Source organism: Thunnus thynnus, chromosome 18 (genome assembly GCF_963924715.1).
Source record: "Thunnus thynnus chromosome 18, fThuThy2.1, whole genome shotgun sequence".
NCBI lineage: Eukaryota > Metazoa > Chordata > Actinopteri > Scombriformes > Scombridae > Thunnus > Thunnus thynnus.
The window spans coordinates 23039761-23056608 of NC_089534.1; the positions used below are offsets into that span (position 1 = coordinate 23039761).

General features: G+C 38.6%; 1 protein-coding gene across 7 annotated transcripts in view; it reads right to left on the bottom strand.

Annotated features, from left to right (window-relative positions):
* Positions 1–16848, bottom strand: part of ryr3 (ryanodine receptor 3) — a 120979-nt gene that overhangs the window by 27263 nt on the left and 76868 nt on the right. For all 7 annotated transcript variants that reach the window (XM_067571832.1, XM_067571831.1, XM_067571830.1 and 4 more), the window contains 25 exons: positions 16327–16459; positions 13888–13991; positions 12752–12887; positions 11878–12061; positions 10559–10661; positions 9933–10053; positions 9320–9489; positions 7693–7913; positions 6739–6829; positions 6333–6473; positions 5529–5692; positions 5233–5311; positions 5015–5104; positions 4597–4740; positions 3765–3827; positions 3114–3189; positions 2821–2944; positions 2391–2506; positions 2199–2266; positions 1969–2090; positions 1690–1739; positions 1545–1605; positions 1186–1424; positions 964–1045; positions 109–239 (listed from right to left, as the gene is read on the bottom strand). In XM_067571832.1, the coding sequence (XP_067427933.1) occupies positions 109–239; positions 964–1045; positions 1186–1424; positions 1545–1605; positions 1690–1739; positions 1969–2090; positions 2199–2266; positions 2391–2506; positions 2821–2944; positions 3114–3189; positions 3765–3827; positions 4597–4740; positions 5015–5104; positions 5233–5311; positions 5529–5692; positions 6333–6473; positions 6739–6829; positions 7693–7913; positions 9320–9489; positions 9933–10053; positions 10559–10661; positions 11878–12061; positions 12752–12887; positions 13888–13991; positions 16327–16459 (3013 nt within the window). The remainder of the gene's footprint in view (positions 1–108; positions 240–963; positions 1046–1185; positions 1425–1544; positions 1606–1689; positions 1740–1968; positions 2091–2198; positions 2267–2390; positions 2507–2820; positions 2945–3113; positions 3190–3764; positions 3828–4596; positions 4741–5014; positions 5105–5232; positions 5312–5528; positions 5693–6332; positions 6474–6738; positions 6830–7692; positions 7914–9319; positions 9490–9932; positions 10054–10558; positions 10662–11877; positions 12062–12751; positions 12888–13887; positions 13992–16326; positions 16460–16848) is intronic.

Sequence of the window (16848 nt, forward strand, 5' to 3'; positions counted from 1 at the left end):
AGACAAACACCATCAGTATTTGCAACAAAACAGATATTATTTTCAATATTTCAAAAATCAGATATAATTATAATAATGGAATAATGATCATCAAAGATAGACACTCACTGGCCTTCTCACGGGGGGTCTTGGTGTTGAAGACCGAACGCGGGTTGTAGGCGTTTAGGTGAGGCTCCAGGAACGCTACAGGCATGGCTGCTACCAGGGTGGACAGGCTCTCCCCCAGTGCTGGCAGATGCCTGCATATCAACATGTAAATATATACCGTGTGATATAAAGGTGACAAGCACTATGAAAAAATTAACACATCATAAACAGCTTGTTGCAACATACAAGATAGGAAGTCTTCATATGCTTTTTTTTCTTGGAAAGATCACTGCAATTCCTGGTGCCTACTGGAATTACATCTATCTTTAATACTCTAATGTTTTTTTGACATTGGACTTGCGGTCCATAGAGCAGTCATAGAGCTCCACATGGTATGAGGATTGATTTAGACCACACAGCTAAGGTAAGGTTGTGGTCAAACTTTTTCATTGGTTATTTTACTGCTTGACTCGGCTCAAGGTGAGAAAATTTCAATCCATAACAGTTTTGAGAGGTTTTATGGCCGTGTAACAGCCACTCAGGGAATAATCTCACAGAATCATGGTTTTAATGAAAGACATTTCACAGCTCTCAGTGTTTCTGTTGTGTCCTCTCCCCTGCACAACAAAATCCTTTTTTTCTTTTAATGGATTTTCATAAAATATGATCGTTATCTCGACAGCAAACTGCTGTTTCGCATAGTCCATTGGTCACAAACAGTGATGCTAATTCTCATGGATTATACAAATTACTGCACACATTACTCTTTAAAAGGATTCTTAAAATTAATGATCAACTATACAACCTTGCTCATGAATACAACTAAAAGCCATTTTTTATCCTGCTGCATGATTTCAAAACAGGTTGACCTCTTACCTCTCAACAAAGATATTCTTTCCTGTTCCCAGAGTGTATAAACAGGTCAGAATTCGGTAGCAGGACAGCTGCACATCATCCACTGAAACACACATACTTCATTAAGCACACATCTATTTCTAACAATAAAAAAACTTCTAACAACAAAAAAAGCTTAAAGATGATAAGGGGGAAAAGGCAAACTGCAATCGACAGCATTTACTATTGAAATTACAAACTCACACAGCAGGTCAACTGCAAACTCATATGTTGCGATGTGTTCAAACAGGGCAGTGAGGATGGGCAGCAGCGCCACAGTCACGTAGTTGATGCTCTGACTGACGCTCTTCATCTGCGCACGCGACTGCATGAACTTCCCCAGTTTTAGCATCTCCAGCAGCTTCTCCAGGTCCTCTGCCGCATTCTCAAAGAAAGTGCGAACCCCGGCTTTGACCAGCTCTGCACCAGACTTCATCACTGTTCTGAGAGAGGGGAGGGAACACAAGGGCTAATGTGCACGCAGAAGACTGATTTTAATGATCTCTACTTGATGGAATACTGTCTAACGTCTACAGCTACAATACAAAATCATATGTGCTTACCTTGTGTCAAGTGAGTGAGTGAGGATGTGCAGACAGCTCACCATCATCGCTGAGTCACCTCCTGTGAGAGAAACATTTGCTGTAGATATGGGAAGAGATTTAAAGCAAAGAGGCACACAGGCACACAAACAGAGGTCAACCTTACCAAAGAGAGAAATCCTGTGTCTGACAAGAGCTGCCAGCTTACAGAACAGGCTGGAAAAGAGGGAAGGTAAGAACAGAACTGAATAAAAAGTCAAGACAGAGCAAAGAAAGGCTGAAGAAAAGGAAAGTAAAAGGAAAGAAATAAAGTAGAGGTTTATTATTCACTGAGAGAAAACTTTCTTTGAGGGAGGACATCCTATTTGTCAAAAAACAAACTCTGACCTGCAAAAACCTGACTATTAAAAGAGTGAGGTAAACATGTATTTCTACTGCAGAGTACCTGGTGACCATCTCCTTCTCTTTGTTGGAGGCACATCCACAGCTGCTCAGGTTCTTGCTGGGTGTGGACAGGAAGTAGAGAAAGTGGTTCTTAAAGGTTTGATCTGTCAGTGGGAGCAACACCTGGAGAGAGGAAATACAGCTGTGAGACCAAAACTTCAACAAAAGCTACGTATTAAATGTAAATTTGACAGGATTTCAGTGGCTCATTTCAATTTCAGACTTCCAGACCTTTGCAAAGAACTTGATTTCCTGGTCATGAGGTGATTTGTCTGTCTTCCCACTGGTGGCCATAGCCTCTGGATTAAAAAGTTGAGTAGCAAGGTCAGAGTCATATTTTTTTTCCTTCCATTTTTAAGACTTCAATGTACAGCATGTATTACTACTCAGTGTATCTGTGTTTAAAAAATGCCATAAACTCACCAAGATGTGCAATAAACTCCTGGGCAGAGTCAACATATTTCAGCAGCCTCTTGAGAAACTTGTAGGCAAAACGCTTCTCCATGGATGATGAGTCCTGCTCCATGTCCTTCTGACCTCTGTGACATGAAAGAATCCCAAATGACTACAGTTCATTAACAAAGGTTAAGCACATGTAAAAAAAATACGGGTTGCATGCACAGTAGTGCTACAGCAAGGAGATCAACTAGAATATAATTTTCAACCCAGGTTAAATCAGTACCAGCTAAGGAAAATATTGTGAATAAAAGTATATAATAATCACTTGATTTTGCCTTAAGTATACAACACAGTAAACATTTATACACAACTTTGTGCTGTTGTGACATTCTGCTTATTATTTTTTTTACTTATTTCTACAATAAATAACACATGGGAGTGAGAGGAGGTTAACCTTGTGATGGCATAGCCACTGATTTGCAGGAACTTGATGAGATCCTGGGCCTTCTCTCTGTCTCTGTATTTCTCTTTAGCGGTCAGGGTGTCATAGGGAACCAGCAGTGGGTGGGTCCCTCCTCCTGGTAGGTCAAATCGAATTAAAAAATCATTTAAAGTGCATTTTACACAAATAACAGGCCAGAATTACTGCAGGACTTTCCAAAAAATTATGTATGTATTTTACACCTCCAGAGTAAATGATTATTAGACAAGTGTAATGGTGTATTTTTAACCTGTACATTTGCATACCTTTGCTAATGAGTTCAGTTTTTTTCTTCTTGGACCAGATGTTGTGGTAATTTTCTGCAACCACCTCCACCATGCCCTGTGGACACAGCAAAAATGTATCTTTCATCCATTTTGAATGCTTTCATCCTGGTTTTGTGTTTCAAACACATTTCTCTCACTCCACCTTCTACACTATGGTTCTATTTTTAGCCATGCTAGGGGCAGTCCACCACTTTGGTCCAGACTGAAACAGCTATCATATGAGTTGCCATGAAATTTTGAACAGACATGCATGGTCCCCAGAGGATTAATCCTACAGACTTTGGTGGCATGACCTTTCATTTAGCAGCATGATCAGGTCATAATTTCAGTTTCTACAATACTTTGGTTTATTCCTGCAAAATTAATGGCATTCCAATCAGCCCAAACTTTGTGTTCAGGGCTGATTAGCAAATGTTAGCATATTAACATCCTGAACTTAAGATGGTGAACATTGTAAACATGATACCTGCTTAGCATCAGCATTTTAGCATGGTGACGTTAGCATTTAGCTCAAAGCTGTGCAGAAGTACAGTTTCACAAAGCTGTTTGCCTGGCTGCAGACTCTCAATCCCATTTTTTCTGAGGGTAGTGTATATGTGACAACACTTAAAGAGTCAGATGAAAACCAACCTGTAACTCTCTTGACAAAGTGACATTGTGCAGGTCCATTGGAGCAGGACTGAATCCGTTAACCTACAAAGTCAGAAGCAGAAAATACAAGCATAGAGCAATATTTTAATATTAAAAAATGTTAAATCCATCAAAGCTAATCCACAATATTTCCCTTTAAATCAATGTATTTTTATGAACTTTTTCCCCACTGACACTGAATGATATGCAGCTAATAAAACATTTTCTTTGTTCGTCTTTGTTTAGGAAAAATTCTCTGATGCACAGGAAGACATGTGTTTAATGTCTCTGGATTGACCGACATTTCATGTCTTAACAGAGAGGAAATAAGTGCCACCTGCAGAAAATCAACAACACAATTTAGTTAAGCAATACAGTATATCTTTCTATACAATGTGCCATGTGTATTTTTTTTGTGTGTGGGCAACATATTTGCATGTAGCACATTTTTTGTATCTTTTTCTCTTAGAAATGACCAATTGTCAGATTGTAAAGGCATCTACAACTTTACCACTGACTCCTGAGCTGTCCATGGTGCTGAAAAACCACTAAAAGCAAAAGTTTGTATTTTAATGGTATATAAAAGTGACACTAATTTTCTTAATTGATTTGTGTTTATGGTAATTGTGAAATGGGGCCCCATTATAAAATGATATTTTGCGACTAAGAGATGGAGAAAAAAATTAAAAAGAGAGAATCTTGTGGATTCTGTCAATTACAAATCAGTGAATAAGGTAGTAATACTGTATGTCACATCCGTGAAACACAAAGTATTTGGTTTTTTTGTGTTATCATTAAAAAAAAATGCGGGAATTATATATCAGGATGTTACCTGAGACTCTGAGATCTTTCGTTGTTTTTCACTCTCTCGTTGTTGGAAGATGGCTTCTCCCTCCTTGGTCCTCTCAATGTTCCAGCCCATAGCCAGCATGCTCTTCAGTGACTCCTTCACTGGCCACCGGTATGTTTCTCTCTCCTACCGCAACCAAACAAATTACTTTTTGGCTTAAAATCTCTTTCTGTTTATCCCCTTATCTTCACAGCATCTCTGCCTCTGAGAGAAGTTGTTTTTATAACTAAAACTTTCATCTATCAGTAAAAACTGGTGAAGCAAATGTGTCTTAAATTATATATACAGTATATAATATTAATTATTTCTTAAATATTTAAAGATGTATTCTCTTTCAGGTATCAGAGGTTGTTTAAACACTCCCCAAGCAGCAGCTGTCTGTGTACCGGTGTGCATGTACCTTCTCACTCAGAGCTTTATAAGGCTTCAGCAGTGGATGGGTTTTGGCGTGCTCGTCCATATTGTCTCCATGTTTCCAGCCTGCTGACACCTGCAACAACCAAACAATGTAGACCACAATTAGAAGTCCTCAATTCCCATCATTTTGTTCTGCTTCTTCCACATGTCTCTACTGTATATGTAGAAATAAATCAAATGTCAGACCACACAGGGACTGACCTTCTCTGAGGACCACTTATCATGGGAATGCTCTGCATATTTGTTGGCAATGTACTCGAGTTTTTCAGGAAGGGAGATGCTGAAAAATAGAGATAATGTTTGTCATTATATCATGTAAATTGTAAATCTTGTATATTTAGCAGGTAAAAGCTTTGGTTTGTAGTTTTTAACAAAAATCTTATATTTGGCAAAACACAATCAGTTTAAGACTTAAGATTAATTCCTACATTGTGCCTTTTATCTCCTTGACTCTAAATAAGTGAGTGAGTAGGTGGGTATATTTTCAAACCACTCACTTGGCAGTGTTTATAGGTTTGGGATCAAAGTTGCCCTGTGCATCCACTGATGTCTGTTTCTCCAGTGTTGCCCCTAAACTGGCATCCACAAAGTCAGGAGGCAGGGCTCCAGCGATGGCACACAGGCATAAGTTGGCCGTTTTGAAAAGTTCAGAATCATACTTCTACAGAACAGAAGACAAACAGACAAGGGAGAAGGGTTACACACTGATTATCCAACCATTTTCTCTGCAGTTGTTGAGGCCATGTCTCTTTAGCTATTAGATGGACAGACGGAGCAGAGCAGAGCCAGAGAAAGAAGAGGAATAGGAAAGAAAATGAAAGCCAGAGAGCAGGAAAAGTCTGCACCAAGTGGCAGCCTGTCACAGACTGATAAATGATTCATCTGTTTCGGTTTCGCCTCAGCTGCAGTGCTCACAAGCACTTCATTGAGCTTTCACTTCACTACCTCTGACTACCAAGAACTTTTCTCCTCTCAGGAGAGCCATACTTGAGCGGTGAAAATCCAAGATTTTCAGAGAAAAAGAATATTAAAAAAACAGCAGAAAATAGTGTAAAGCTTTATGAGAGCAAGCACCACTACTAGGCCACTAAAACATTATGCAACAGAGAGTGATTTAAGGTAAACACTTCCTCATCTCCTTATTTATTCTCAGAGATGGAAAATGGGCAAGAAGAAGAACAGATACAGAAAATACAGAGAAGTATTATAGCTTTCCAAAATCATGAATTATTTCCTGGTCCATGCACATTCTGTCATCTTATCTTAATAAATAATCTATAAAACATGGTTTCCGGCTGTACCTTCTGAGACAGGGAGTCAAAGATTCCCCAGAAGAGTTTCTTGGTGAGGAGGATCTCCTCGTCTGAGGCTATGCCAAAGCTGCTCATACCAGACGGCAGACAGTAGTACTTCCAGTTCTGCTCGTAGTGGTGGGTCAGCAGCTGGAGATCACAGATACAAGAGAGCATAAAAAGTCAGGTTCAAATGTATTAAATATTGTTACGTCAATGACTGGACAGTGCTTATTCACTGAGAAAACAAGTGAGATATAAAATGCTTTGACAAGGAGACATTTATATTTATTATGAGTGTTGAGTGTGCTGGAAATGAGGATGATAGATGGGTTGTGAAATACGAGATGCCTCTGATTGCTTGTATTCATAAATCAAACACAATATGGTCAACAGACAGTGTCCAGTGTCTCACCCGGAGAGGTATTTTGCAGTATTCGGTAAGCATGGGAACATCAAACACCAGCCGTCTGAGCAGCTGCTGCATCATGGAGGGACGCAGATGCCTGTAAAATAAATATAGATTGTTTAAACATAAAAATAAAGAAGGAGAAAGTAAAGACTAGATATCAAATAAATAACTAACTGCAGATTCAAGCAACGTTCATTTCAGCAATATGCAGAACTGATCTGATATAATTCTCACTTGTGCAATTAATCCAGTTGGAGCATCTGAGTAGAAATAGATTATCCAAGACTTGGTGTAAACTAGTTTAACTGTATGAAGGACAACTCTCAGTAAAGCCCAGAATGTCAGCTGTAATGTAACCATAAATACCTGGCAGACATACTATATGCACAGAGCTGCATGACTCAGAGTCAACGGAGGTCAAACTTTGTCACAGAAATCCAAAATGACTGGCAAATGTTATGTGGTGAAACTCCTTAATTATCAGTGTGATCACTCTGTAATACTAAGTAGGTTCTTAATTAATGATAATGTTGCTGATGCTAACTTTGGCATCAATAGAGCTGAATTTATAACATGTCAATCCTTCCAAAAGCACAGCATGGCAGTTATTCTTTGTTGAATATGTATGAGGTCCTCAAAAACGACTGGGTTTACCAATAATTAAAGTACAAAATATGTCATATTATTTGTTTCTAAAAGTGATTAAAAGCCAGGGTGCTGGTTAAATTAACCCAAATATCAAATTTGCCTTAATTTAATGTGATTAAATCAATGTTTCCTGGTTGTTCAAGTGAGGTGGAAGAGAGGGCTTTTCAATATGTGTTGTACTAAAGCTTGAGGCAAGCTATTTGACAGTAGAACTGTTTTGAATACAACAGTGTGCAGCCTCTGTCAATCTCCAGCTCTTCTTTAATATTTTCACTCAGCAGAGTCTGAGCAAAGCTTGGCAAGCCTTACTTGCAGATAGCCAGCAGACAGTCTTCAATGGCATCCCTTTGGGCTTTAGTGAGTGAGCGGCCTTTGGACAACCGGTAGATGGTGTGTAGCGTGGAGTCGATCAGCTGTGCGTAGTGCTCTGTGTTTTCAAAGAGAGCGGCACAGCGGGTCAGCAGAGGCAGCAGAGCTGATCCGATGTATCTGTTCATGGCCAACGCCGTCTCACTGGTACTTAACACCTCCTGTTGGACAGAGAACAATAGGTATACAATAGCTGAAGGACGGAGAGGCACGCTACAGTCTTGTCAAGATTAGTGGAAGGTTGGAGTGATTATAGGCTCCTGGCAGGAGCAAAAAGAAATAATATGTGGTTCACTGGCAGATAAAAACAGTAAAGCCCTGTTAAAGTGGAGTTGAAAAACATCCATTTCCCCCTGATGTCACAGTTGGTGAATGATTGAAATGATGCCCAAGATTTGAAAATTGACTGAATATGAATGGTTTTATGAAAGATTTCTGTATGTTCTTACTTTTAAATGTGACTTTTATGGGGGACAGGAGATGGTGGTGATAGTGCAAAGTGCAGTTTACCTTACTATATGTATGCAAATTGAAAAAGCAAACAAACCTTACTGGTGAAAAACTAACTCCAGACTTAATGCCAAACAACAAGTCATTATACATTATACATTATAAACTTAAAATGTTTGTCTTGGAGTAATAAAGCCTGCTGAAGACTTGAGATGACTTTATGGGGACAAATATGACTTTTCTTGATACAAGAACACAGATTCTTTTTCAATAATTCAGTTTTTTATTAATCTAAAAAGCTGACAAGGCAACATGAGCCTCAAACATGTTGAGGAAAACTTCCCTGTTAAATCAGATCAGGTAATTGTGGAGTAACACAAGACTGCTCAAAAAATAAAAATCGAACCTGACACCCCTCATTGAAAATTTCTCATTGACAAACACAGTAGATTCACTGCATGTTTGATGTGAGAAACAGTGAACCTGTGGTAAATGATGGCAATAGTAATCATTTTTACACTAATTCAGCTGATAAGTTATATGGAGAGCAATTATATTTCCTCTAGAGAAATTTGTGAAATATTCACAGTGGTTTACTGGTGATTCTCACATTGCCCCAGCAGGGAGTGTTATGTCTCTAAGTATTAGACCAACATGATAAGTCGAACTACTGATCAGACACATAAACTTACAAAAATATATTGAATAAGCTCATTTCTCATTTTCTGTGGATGAGAAGATGTTTACTGTTTCTAATGGGATGATTTTACCAGTGATTATGTTAATGCATCTAACAACTTGGAGGCAGTCATGATGAGGCTTTGTCCTGATTGTATTACTGAGCAATCAGTGTTCATTGTTTGCTGAGATTATCTGACTCTACACACACACACATTTTTAATGAGCAAACTGGGAACGCAAGCATAACTCTGTGCACTGGCATTATTACTAAATTAAAGAACACCATTTGAGTCAGAAATGTAATAGCCATGGAGATGAGAAAGATGATAAAATAAATAGACACAAATGTTTTGGTAGCTATTGAGTCTAAAATGGGTATTTGAAGGCGTAAGGGTTGCTAGGGATTAAAGTTATTTAGTTTTTTTTTCACACTCACTGTGTCCAGAGACGCCGAGGCTCGGAGGTCAGGCAGGAAGCCGACCTCCAATAGGTGGAGCAGGAAGCTCTGGTCCTCGATGCCATACACTCTGTCCAGGAAGAGCACCATGGGGGCCTTGTGGTCCGGACAGAAACAGGCTGACATGTCGGGTTCTGTCACTGAGCCATCTGAAGGTTTTTTAGAAAAGAAAGTCTCAGATTTATGTTTTTTAAAAAAAAATCAAGATATACACTTTGTAAATGTTGTATTTGTTATTTCTATCTCTTATCTATAATCTGATCTGATCTTTCTAGTATTTCAGACTATTTAAGTAAAGAAAAAACAGGCTTAAACATTGGGGATGGGTAGTTGGGGATGAGTTCAGTCATTTAAGATGCAGCTTGCGTTCTTAAAACATGGCACATAGAAAATTGGATATGTAGTTAATTTTCTGGTGTGATTGCTGCTGATGATAGCTTTTTTTTTTTTAGGTAAGCTGATAACTACACATAAAATTATAAGCAAAGCACAAACAGGAGTGTACAGATATTAACTCCTGAATGATTCCTGGCTGCTACAGTAGAACACAGTTATTTACAATAATATACCTCCAGCAGGCAGACCACCATACCTTTATTAACCACAGGCGTTCTGAGGGGGATGCTGATGATGCCAACCAGGTCTTTAGTGGGAACCAGAGAGCGCAGGATAGCTCGGATACGCAGCGCCTCACCTTTACCCGCATTGATAAGCTTTTAGAGATACAAACAGAGACATAGTCGGCATAAACCTTGCTATTTAATTCAGGTCACTGCAGCAATACCACTGTATATAATGGGTTCTGGATAGCTGAGAGTCTGTGCATGATGAAAAGGCATCTAGTAGGCCTATGGCAGGGGGAAAGTGATGAATGTGTAGTAGAATATGTTACCAAATTTAAATCTAGTAGCACAGCACAGTATTGTAGCTGTAATTGAAAAGTTAAAAATGGGTTTATTCTGTGTTTTTATGTTGTGAATCCTCATAAAAGAGGCGCCTTCAACAAAACACAAAAGGAGGGTCTTCCTGTCTCTTTTTATACAGTATGTTTACCAATTTTAGAAGGCAAACAAATACTATAATTACAGTTATATTTATGACAGATGATGTTAAACAAGCACTATGAAGATACTCTCAGAGGAACCAGACTTATGATGATCCAAATTCTACTCCTTTTGATTTATTTTTACAAATGCAGGATGCTGTCGAGAGCCTCACATGCATCTCTGGAGCACAGCGTCCCAGCAGGTCAATAAGAGCTGAGTAGAATGACATGATGGCATTGCCCATGTGGATAATTTCTTCCTCTTCCTCACCAGACCTGAAACATACAGACACACAAAACACAACTCTGTCACTTGGACAATATCTTTCTTAAATATATGAAGAAATATATGACTATCCATGGTAGTCGGAGACTCAGGAACCATAAATTTATAGGTTTAATAAGGTAGTTTGAGAAGAAAAAAGAGGAGTAACAGAGGAGCAGTAGATGGGTAATTTTGTGAGCATTTGTAACAGTGTTTTTGCACAATACATGATCTCCTTACAGGCCACTATGTTATACATATTGATTTTGACCTGCTTCCCAATTCCTCTCCTCACGTCAGGCAATAATAACCTTACCCATTAAAATGCATCCAGTGTATTACAAGCTTTGCATACTGATGTGAGCAGGCAGGCACCAACACTTTCCACAAACTCGCTTCGATCAATATCAACGCTGCATTAATTTTTTTCTTGAGTCTCTAACCTCTAGTATATCTGCATGATGTCTTTATGTTTAACCTGTGTCCTAAAATTTCTCTGATTTAGCCATTCAAGACTCTACTTCTATTCAAGCAAAGTGTGATGTTCACACACACTGACAATAAGCTTTTCAGAAAAGTAGGAGGCATCTTGCATCCAGCAATTAAAGCTGTGAGAGGAAACACATTTGCATATTCATAGATTCTGGATTTTTCCGTGAGGGAGACTGTTTTTGTCAAAACTATGTCAGATAAATTATTATTCAAAGCAGAGCATCTCTACAGTATTTGTCTTAAAATTTGTCTGGAGGGGAACATTAATCTAAACTGACCTGGTTTAATAAAACATTATGTTGTACAGTGGTTAAATAAAATAAATAATTTCCTCTTTAAAGACTTTCCTATTTTGGCAGGAGACATTTTAGTAAATAATTTCAATAAAATTAAACCCTTCATATTCAAACAGAGCAATGACCTCCTTCTCTTTCCTTTGTGCAGGCTTCCACAAAGAAGTAACCTTCAATATCTTCCCAGTAATGTGAATGAACAATATATCAAATTCATACTGACATGGCACCATTAAAGTGTGTACTAACTAAAGATAATGCAGCCCTCGGAAAGACACTGAAATTCCCCACAAAGACACAGATAATGTGAGACTTAATCACTACTGATTGCTTTCGATCCACTGAATGGGTTTTTGTCATGATGATCTAAATGCTGATTGAGAGGCTTTTCCACCCTCACAAGAACAGAAAATGTGTAAGAGAAACTGGTGTGGATTCTTACGCAGTATTGACTGCAGCAGGGGTTTTAGGCAGGTCCAGAGCTGGATCCTCAGAGATCTTGATGGCCTCCTTCATGGCGGCCAGCAGACCCTGGCCTCCCTCTCCCCTCAGGGCGGGGCCAAAACACTCTGGACGCCTGATCAACAGCTTCACCACCACGTTGGCATTTTCCTCCACGCTCTCACCTGATATGCAAATACAAGAAGGCCAATAGACGGGTATTTAGATGAAACTTTCTCACACATTAGGAGATGATTTAAATAATCCCGAAAGGAAAGGTCAGTGTCAGCGAGAGGGCTGAAATCCTGGAAGTGGTATTCAGTGCTCTGCTAAAGGACTATTTAATTTTTTATCCAGGGAAAGCTCACTGACACTTCCACTTGGGTTTCCCAGTCATGGCAACTGAGCAGCACCACAGTTGTTGGTAAAATGTCTTGCACAAGGTCACTTTAGTTAAGTTTTTATAGTTATGGAGGATTAGGGTTAATGAAGGGAAGGTGATTCTGTGATTTCTGCCTGCTTTTAATTTCTCTACCTATTACTGTAATAACAGTGTCACAAAAACATAACCGTGCAAACACCACATCTACACACCACTCACAAAGACAGATTCACAGGGGTAATGAATCCTCTCAGTTGTATTTGTCTCTACATGCAGGATTTCATAAAGCTGAAATGACTTTTTCCAGTTTTGCAAAAACAAATTGTATTCTTAAGGCCTAACAAACATGTTGAATATATTTTCTGCATCATAAAACATTTGCAAGACCTCATTTTGAAACAGCTCCACAAGTGGACAAAAACTCCGAAGTGTATTTTTAAAACGCTACATTAACTGTATTTTCTTGTTGAACTCAGTATGGAAGTCAACATACCGTTGCAGAAGACAGCGAACCTCAAGAAGGACAGATAACGCTCTCCCTCTATGGGGTTCCAGCCCAGGTCTGGGTAACCCTTGGCAACCAATATGGCACAACTCTGAAGACCACAGCCTGCCAAGTATGTCACCACCTACACACACACACACACAAAATTCTGTTTCACTCCTGGGTGTATTATGATGGCACACAGTCTTTTTGACAGTCAGTTTCAGTAACGGTGATGGTTTAAAAGCATTTGCTCTGTTAGCTTACTAAACTGGCAGAACGTCATACTTAATTTTTCACTGGGAAAATGTATGTGGTATGAAGTTTCTATTTCTATCTGACCTTGTTTCACCATAAGTCAGCTGTGAGAAGTTTTAATAAGAAGTCATCTCAGTAGTTGATAATGAAAATTAATGTGCTGATCATTTTGCATTTCAGACCGTTTCCGTACTTCATTCTAATATGACATAAAAAATACTGATATCACTTGAATATTATAAAATCTCAAGGACAAGCAAGACTAATTTCATCTCACCATCTGAGTACTAAGAGTCTTTTTGACTAAAAGGTTGTTTCAGAGCACTTAATCTACATAAAACTAAATTTACTCTTAAAACGAGAATATCTGGTTCTCTAATTTCAGCATGTTTCATGTAATTTGATTCAAATTCTCTTTAATTCCACAGTGCCTGGAATAATATTTAACACTAAAGTAAATCTATCATAGTCAGATCTATCTGCTACAACAACAAATACCTCAGGGTCAGTTTTAATGAACAGAATAAAAAACTGCATGGTAATCTAAATCAGCCTGAAACCACAAAGTGCAGTGCTTTGTGGCTGAGTTGTGGCATGACAGCATTTAAATAAGCTTTCTGTACAAATTGCACATTTCTGCCAACAAAAGAAATGAGTGACACAGCTCAACAAATACAAGCTGATATTTTTGTACTTTCTATTACGCTGAGCTGAAGCAATTTTGCTGGGTTGCTACATTTTAATAGTGGTTTGAGGATCAATTATGGTAAAATTATAACAAATTTCATTACGTCTCAGATTCTTACGCAGCCTCAGTCCTTAAGTTGCAGTCAAGCGTGAAATGACTACTGCACTGAGCTTCAGATTTGAGTCCTGAAGCAACAAACCTTCTCCAGATCAGGTTCCTCCAGGGCCAGAGCCAGGCCGTTGTTGTCCATCACTGAAGATGCAGCCACATCCAGTGGAGTGGAGCCTCGCATAGCTTCAGAGGCTAAACACACAAACACAAAAACATACAGGCAAGTGTCACCAGCAAAGCCAAAAGGCACTTTATATTTGTTCCATACTAAACAACAGGGGGCAGTCTGTCTACATTTGCTATCCTATTATTCTCTGTCTTACTCAGAATAGCAGGTGGTGTTCAAGTGTTAGTGAAATTGATTCAGATTTACAGTTGATCTTTGGACAGAGGCAGACTTCATATTACAAATGACATACTAATTAAATAAATGTTTTTGGAATATTATTCAAACATTTTACATATTTATTGTTAAAGGAGAACAAAATATTATTTCCAATAGATTTCTTGCAAACCCAACAGATTCTCACACATTTAATAAAAGCACTTAAACTCTGAACTTAGTGTTATTGAGGTGATATAGCAATGCAGTGATTGAGAATTTTCTCAGTTTGAATTCCAGACATAATGAAACTTTTGAGAAGCCATTATGAAAAAAATACATAATTATACATTAATACATATGATCCATTGAATGTGAGCTACATCACTTTCATCTGCGACTCCTCGTGTTCCTAACAATTAGCATTAATATAGTAATCAATGCACATTTTAATAGGCAAATCAAAACATTTCAGCACCACAGACATCGAAAGTTTCTTAAATTTTAATTAATGAATCCTTTGTGTTTCTATATGCAAAAAACACTCCCTGACTATGTCAATGGCTCAAAATAACTGTGCACAATTGCGTGGCAATTATTAATTAAACAATTAGTGATAAATATATATTATTTAATAACAATGAATACATACAATAATTGGCTTATACTTAGAGCAAGAAAATTTAGGTGTGCTGGCAACCTGGCACGGCTGCCCCCCAAAGCATGTGCCAACGCAGGTGACTCGCAGGTCAAAAGGCAAAGAGAAAAGTCAAAGTGCGCCAGAAATGGCCAAAAGGCAGTGCAATAAGGCTGATCGTGTTAATATGTTGAGCAGATGGACAGGGGGTGCATGCGTACCAAGTATTGGCCCCATAATGGTAATAGAAAAGCAGGTATTTAAAAATGTAACTGTAGACACCCAATCTGATCCAAGGAATCCACAACGTTTTCTTCTAGGCCTCAGGATTAATGAGTTATTTGCCAAAAAACAAAAAAACAAAAAACATAACTGTCTGACCACATGGTTGCACTGTTGGTGCCATTTTTTATAGGCTGAAGGCATCCACACAGGGACCAAATGTACCAAGTTTAATGACTGTAAGTGACACAGCTCTAGAGAAAAGGTCAAAGTGGCCAATTGCATCCACATATTGCATTGGGACAGATACAAAAAAAAGGCTACTTAACAACTAATTATGTGAAAACTGTGCATCAGACTGCTACCAAAACTCATAGTATACTTATCAGCTGGGCATGCCATCAGTGTACATGTAACTCCAAAATTGCAGGAGGAGTAACTCACTGAACTTTTGGTGGAAGAATAAAAATAAAATGAAAGGGAATAACAAGTATGTAGAATAACAACATTTGTGCACACTTAACTATGTCTGTCATGCAGGCAAACTTATCATTTGGGACAATCAGCTTTGAAATGATCATTTACCCAAAGAAAACATAAAGCCCATGTCCTGTTCACGCTGTGGTTTACAGAAGTGAGCAAATAAATGTTTCACTTTAGGCATCACAATCTGGTGTTTTTGCATTAATTTATTCTCTCCAGACCATGTGACCCTCCCCTCTTTCACATGCAGGTGCTTTAGTTTACAGCAGCAGCAGCCGGAGCCCAGTGACTCATCAGTTCTGCCCTGCATGCCTAACTAACCGCCGTCCCTCATTTCTCTCCCTCTCTCTCTGCCATTCTTCTTTCTCTATCAGTGACCCCTTTTTCACTCTCACACTGATACCCTGGCATTTTGAATCAGAGGCTGTTATTTTTCTTAACCCACCGCTTGTCATAATATGGTTGATAAGTTTGTGCCGACACTTCAATTAGCTGAAAAACTCATCCAGCAAGTAGCACCTATTGGTTTCAGTGAATTTGTCATTATTTTGGGAACAGAACAATGACATTTTTTCAGTTTCTACTTTGGGGCAGATTGTGGTGAAGAAATTCAAAAAATGTCAAGGAGCCCCTTTAACTTATCCTCAATATTTTTGTTTTTCACTGCTTCCTTCTCCAACTTTTACTAGTCATCTCTTCTTTTACTTTTAAAAAGCCAGTTTCATTCCTCTTGCTTATCCTTTATATCAACATTCTTCCATACATTTTTAAACCTCGTCTTCCTCTCTCAGATTGACAACAGCAAAAAAAAAAAAAAAAGCTGTAAAATGACCGTCTCATTTAGCAAATTCGTTGCTGCTTACCCAGCCCAACGCTGCTGTTTTCCAGCAGGTAGCTCAGGTGGTCAAACATGGCTTTCTGGTTCTGGCGGCTAATACGACAGAAGTAGCACAAGAAACGACAGCAGCTCGCCACCATTTTGGGGAAGGCGATCTCCTGTGGATGAAGAAATGAAAACAGATTTAGAAAGATGTGCTGGAGTCAAAGCCTTTAGTTTTATATGAACTTTTCTGAAGTTGCTCTAGAGACAAGAGTATATTTTTAAAGATGAAATCTAGTGTTTTTCCACAGAAGTGACTGCAGGAGCGCAGGCGGATTGTGATCTATTTTGATATGTCTAGAGGCTGCTGAGTCTTATGTGTTTGGCTCTGATAATGGTCTGCGACTATCAATAAACTCATGGTGCAGTCAATAAATAAAATGCTGTTTCTGTTCACAACACAACAACTGGAAAATCATTTCACTGTCAAGCATTTTTGCATTCTATGCCTTTTCTCTGTGTCATCCTAATTTTTGTAGGTTCTAGTATGGGTTGAGTCCAAGCT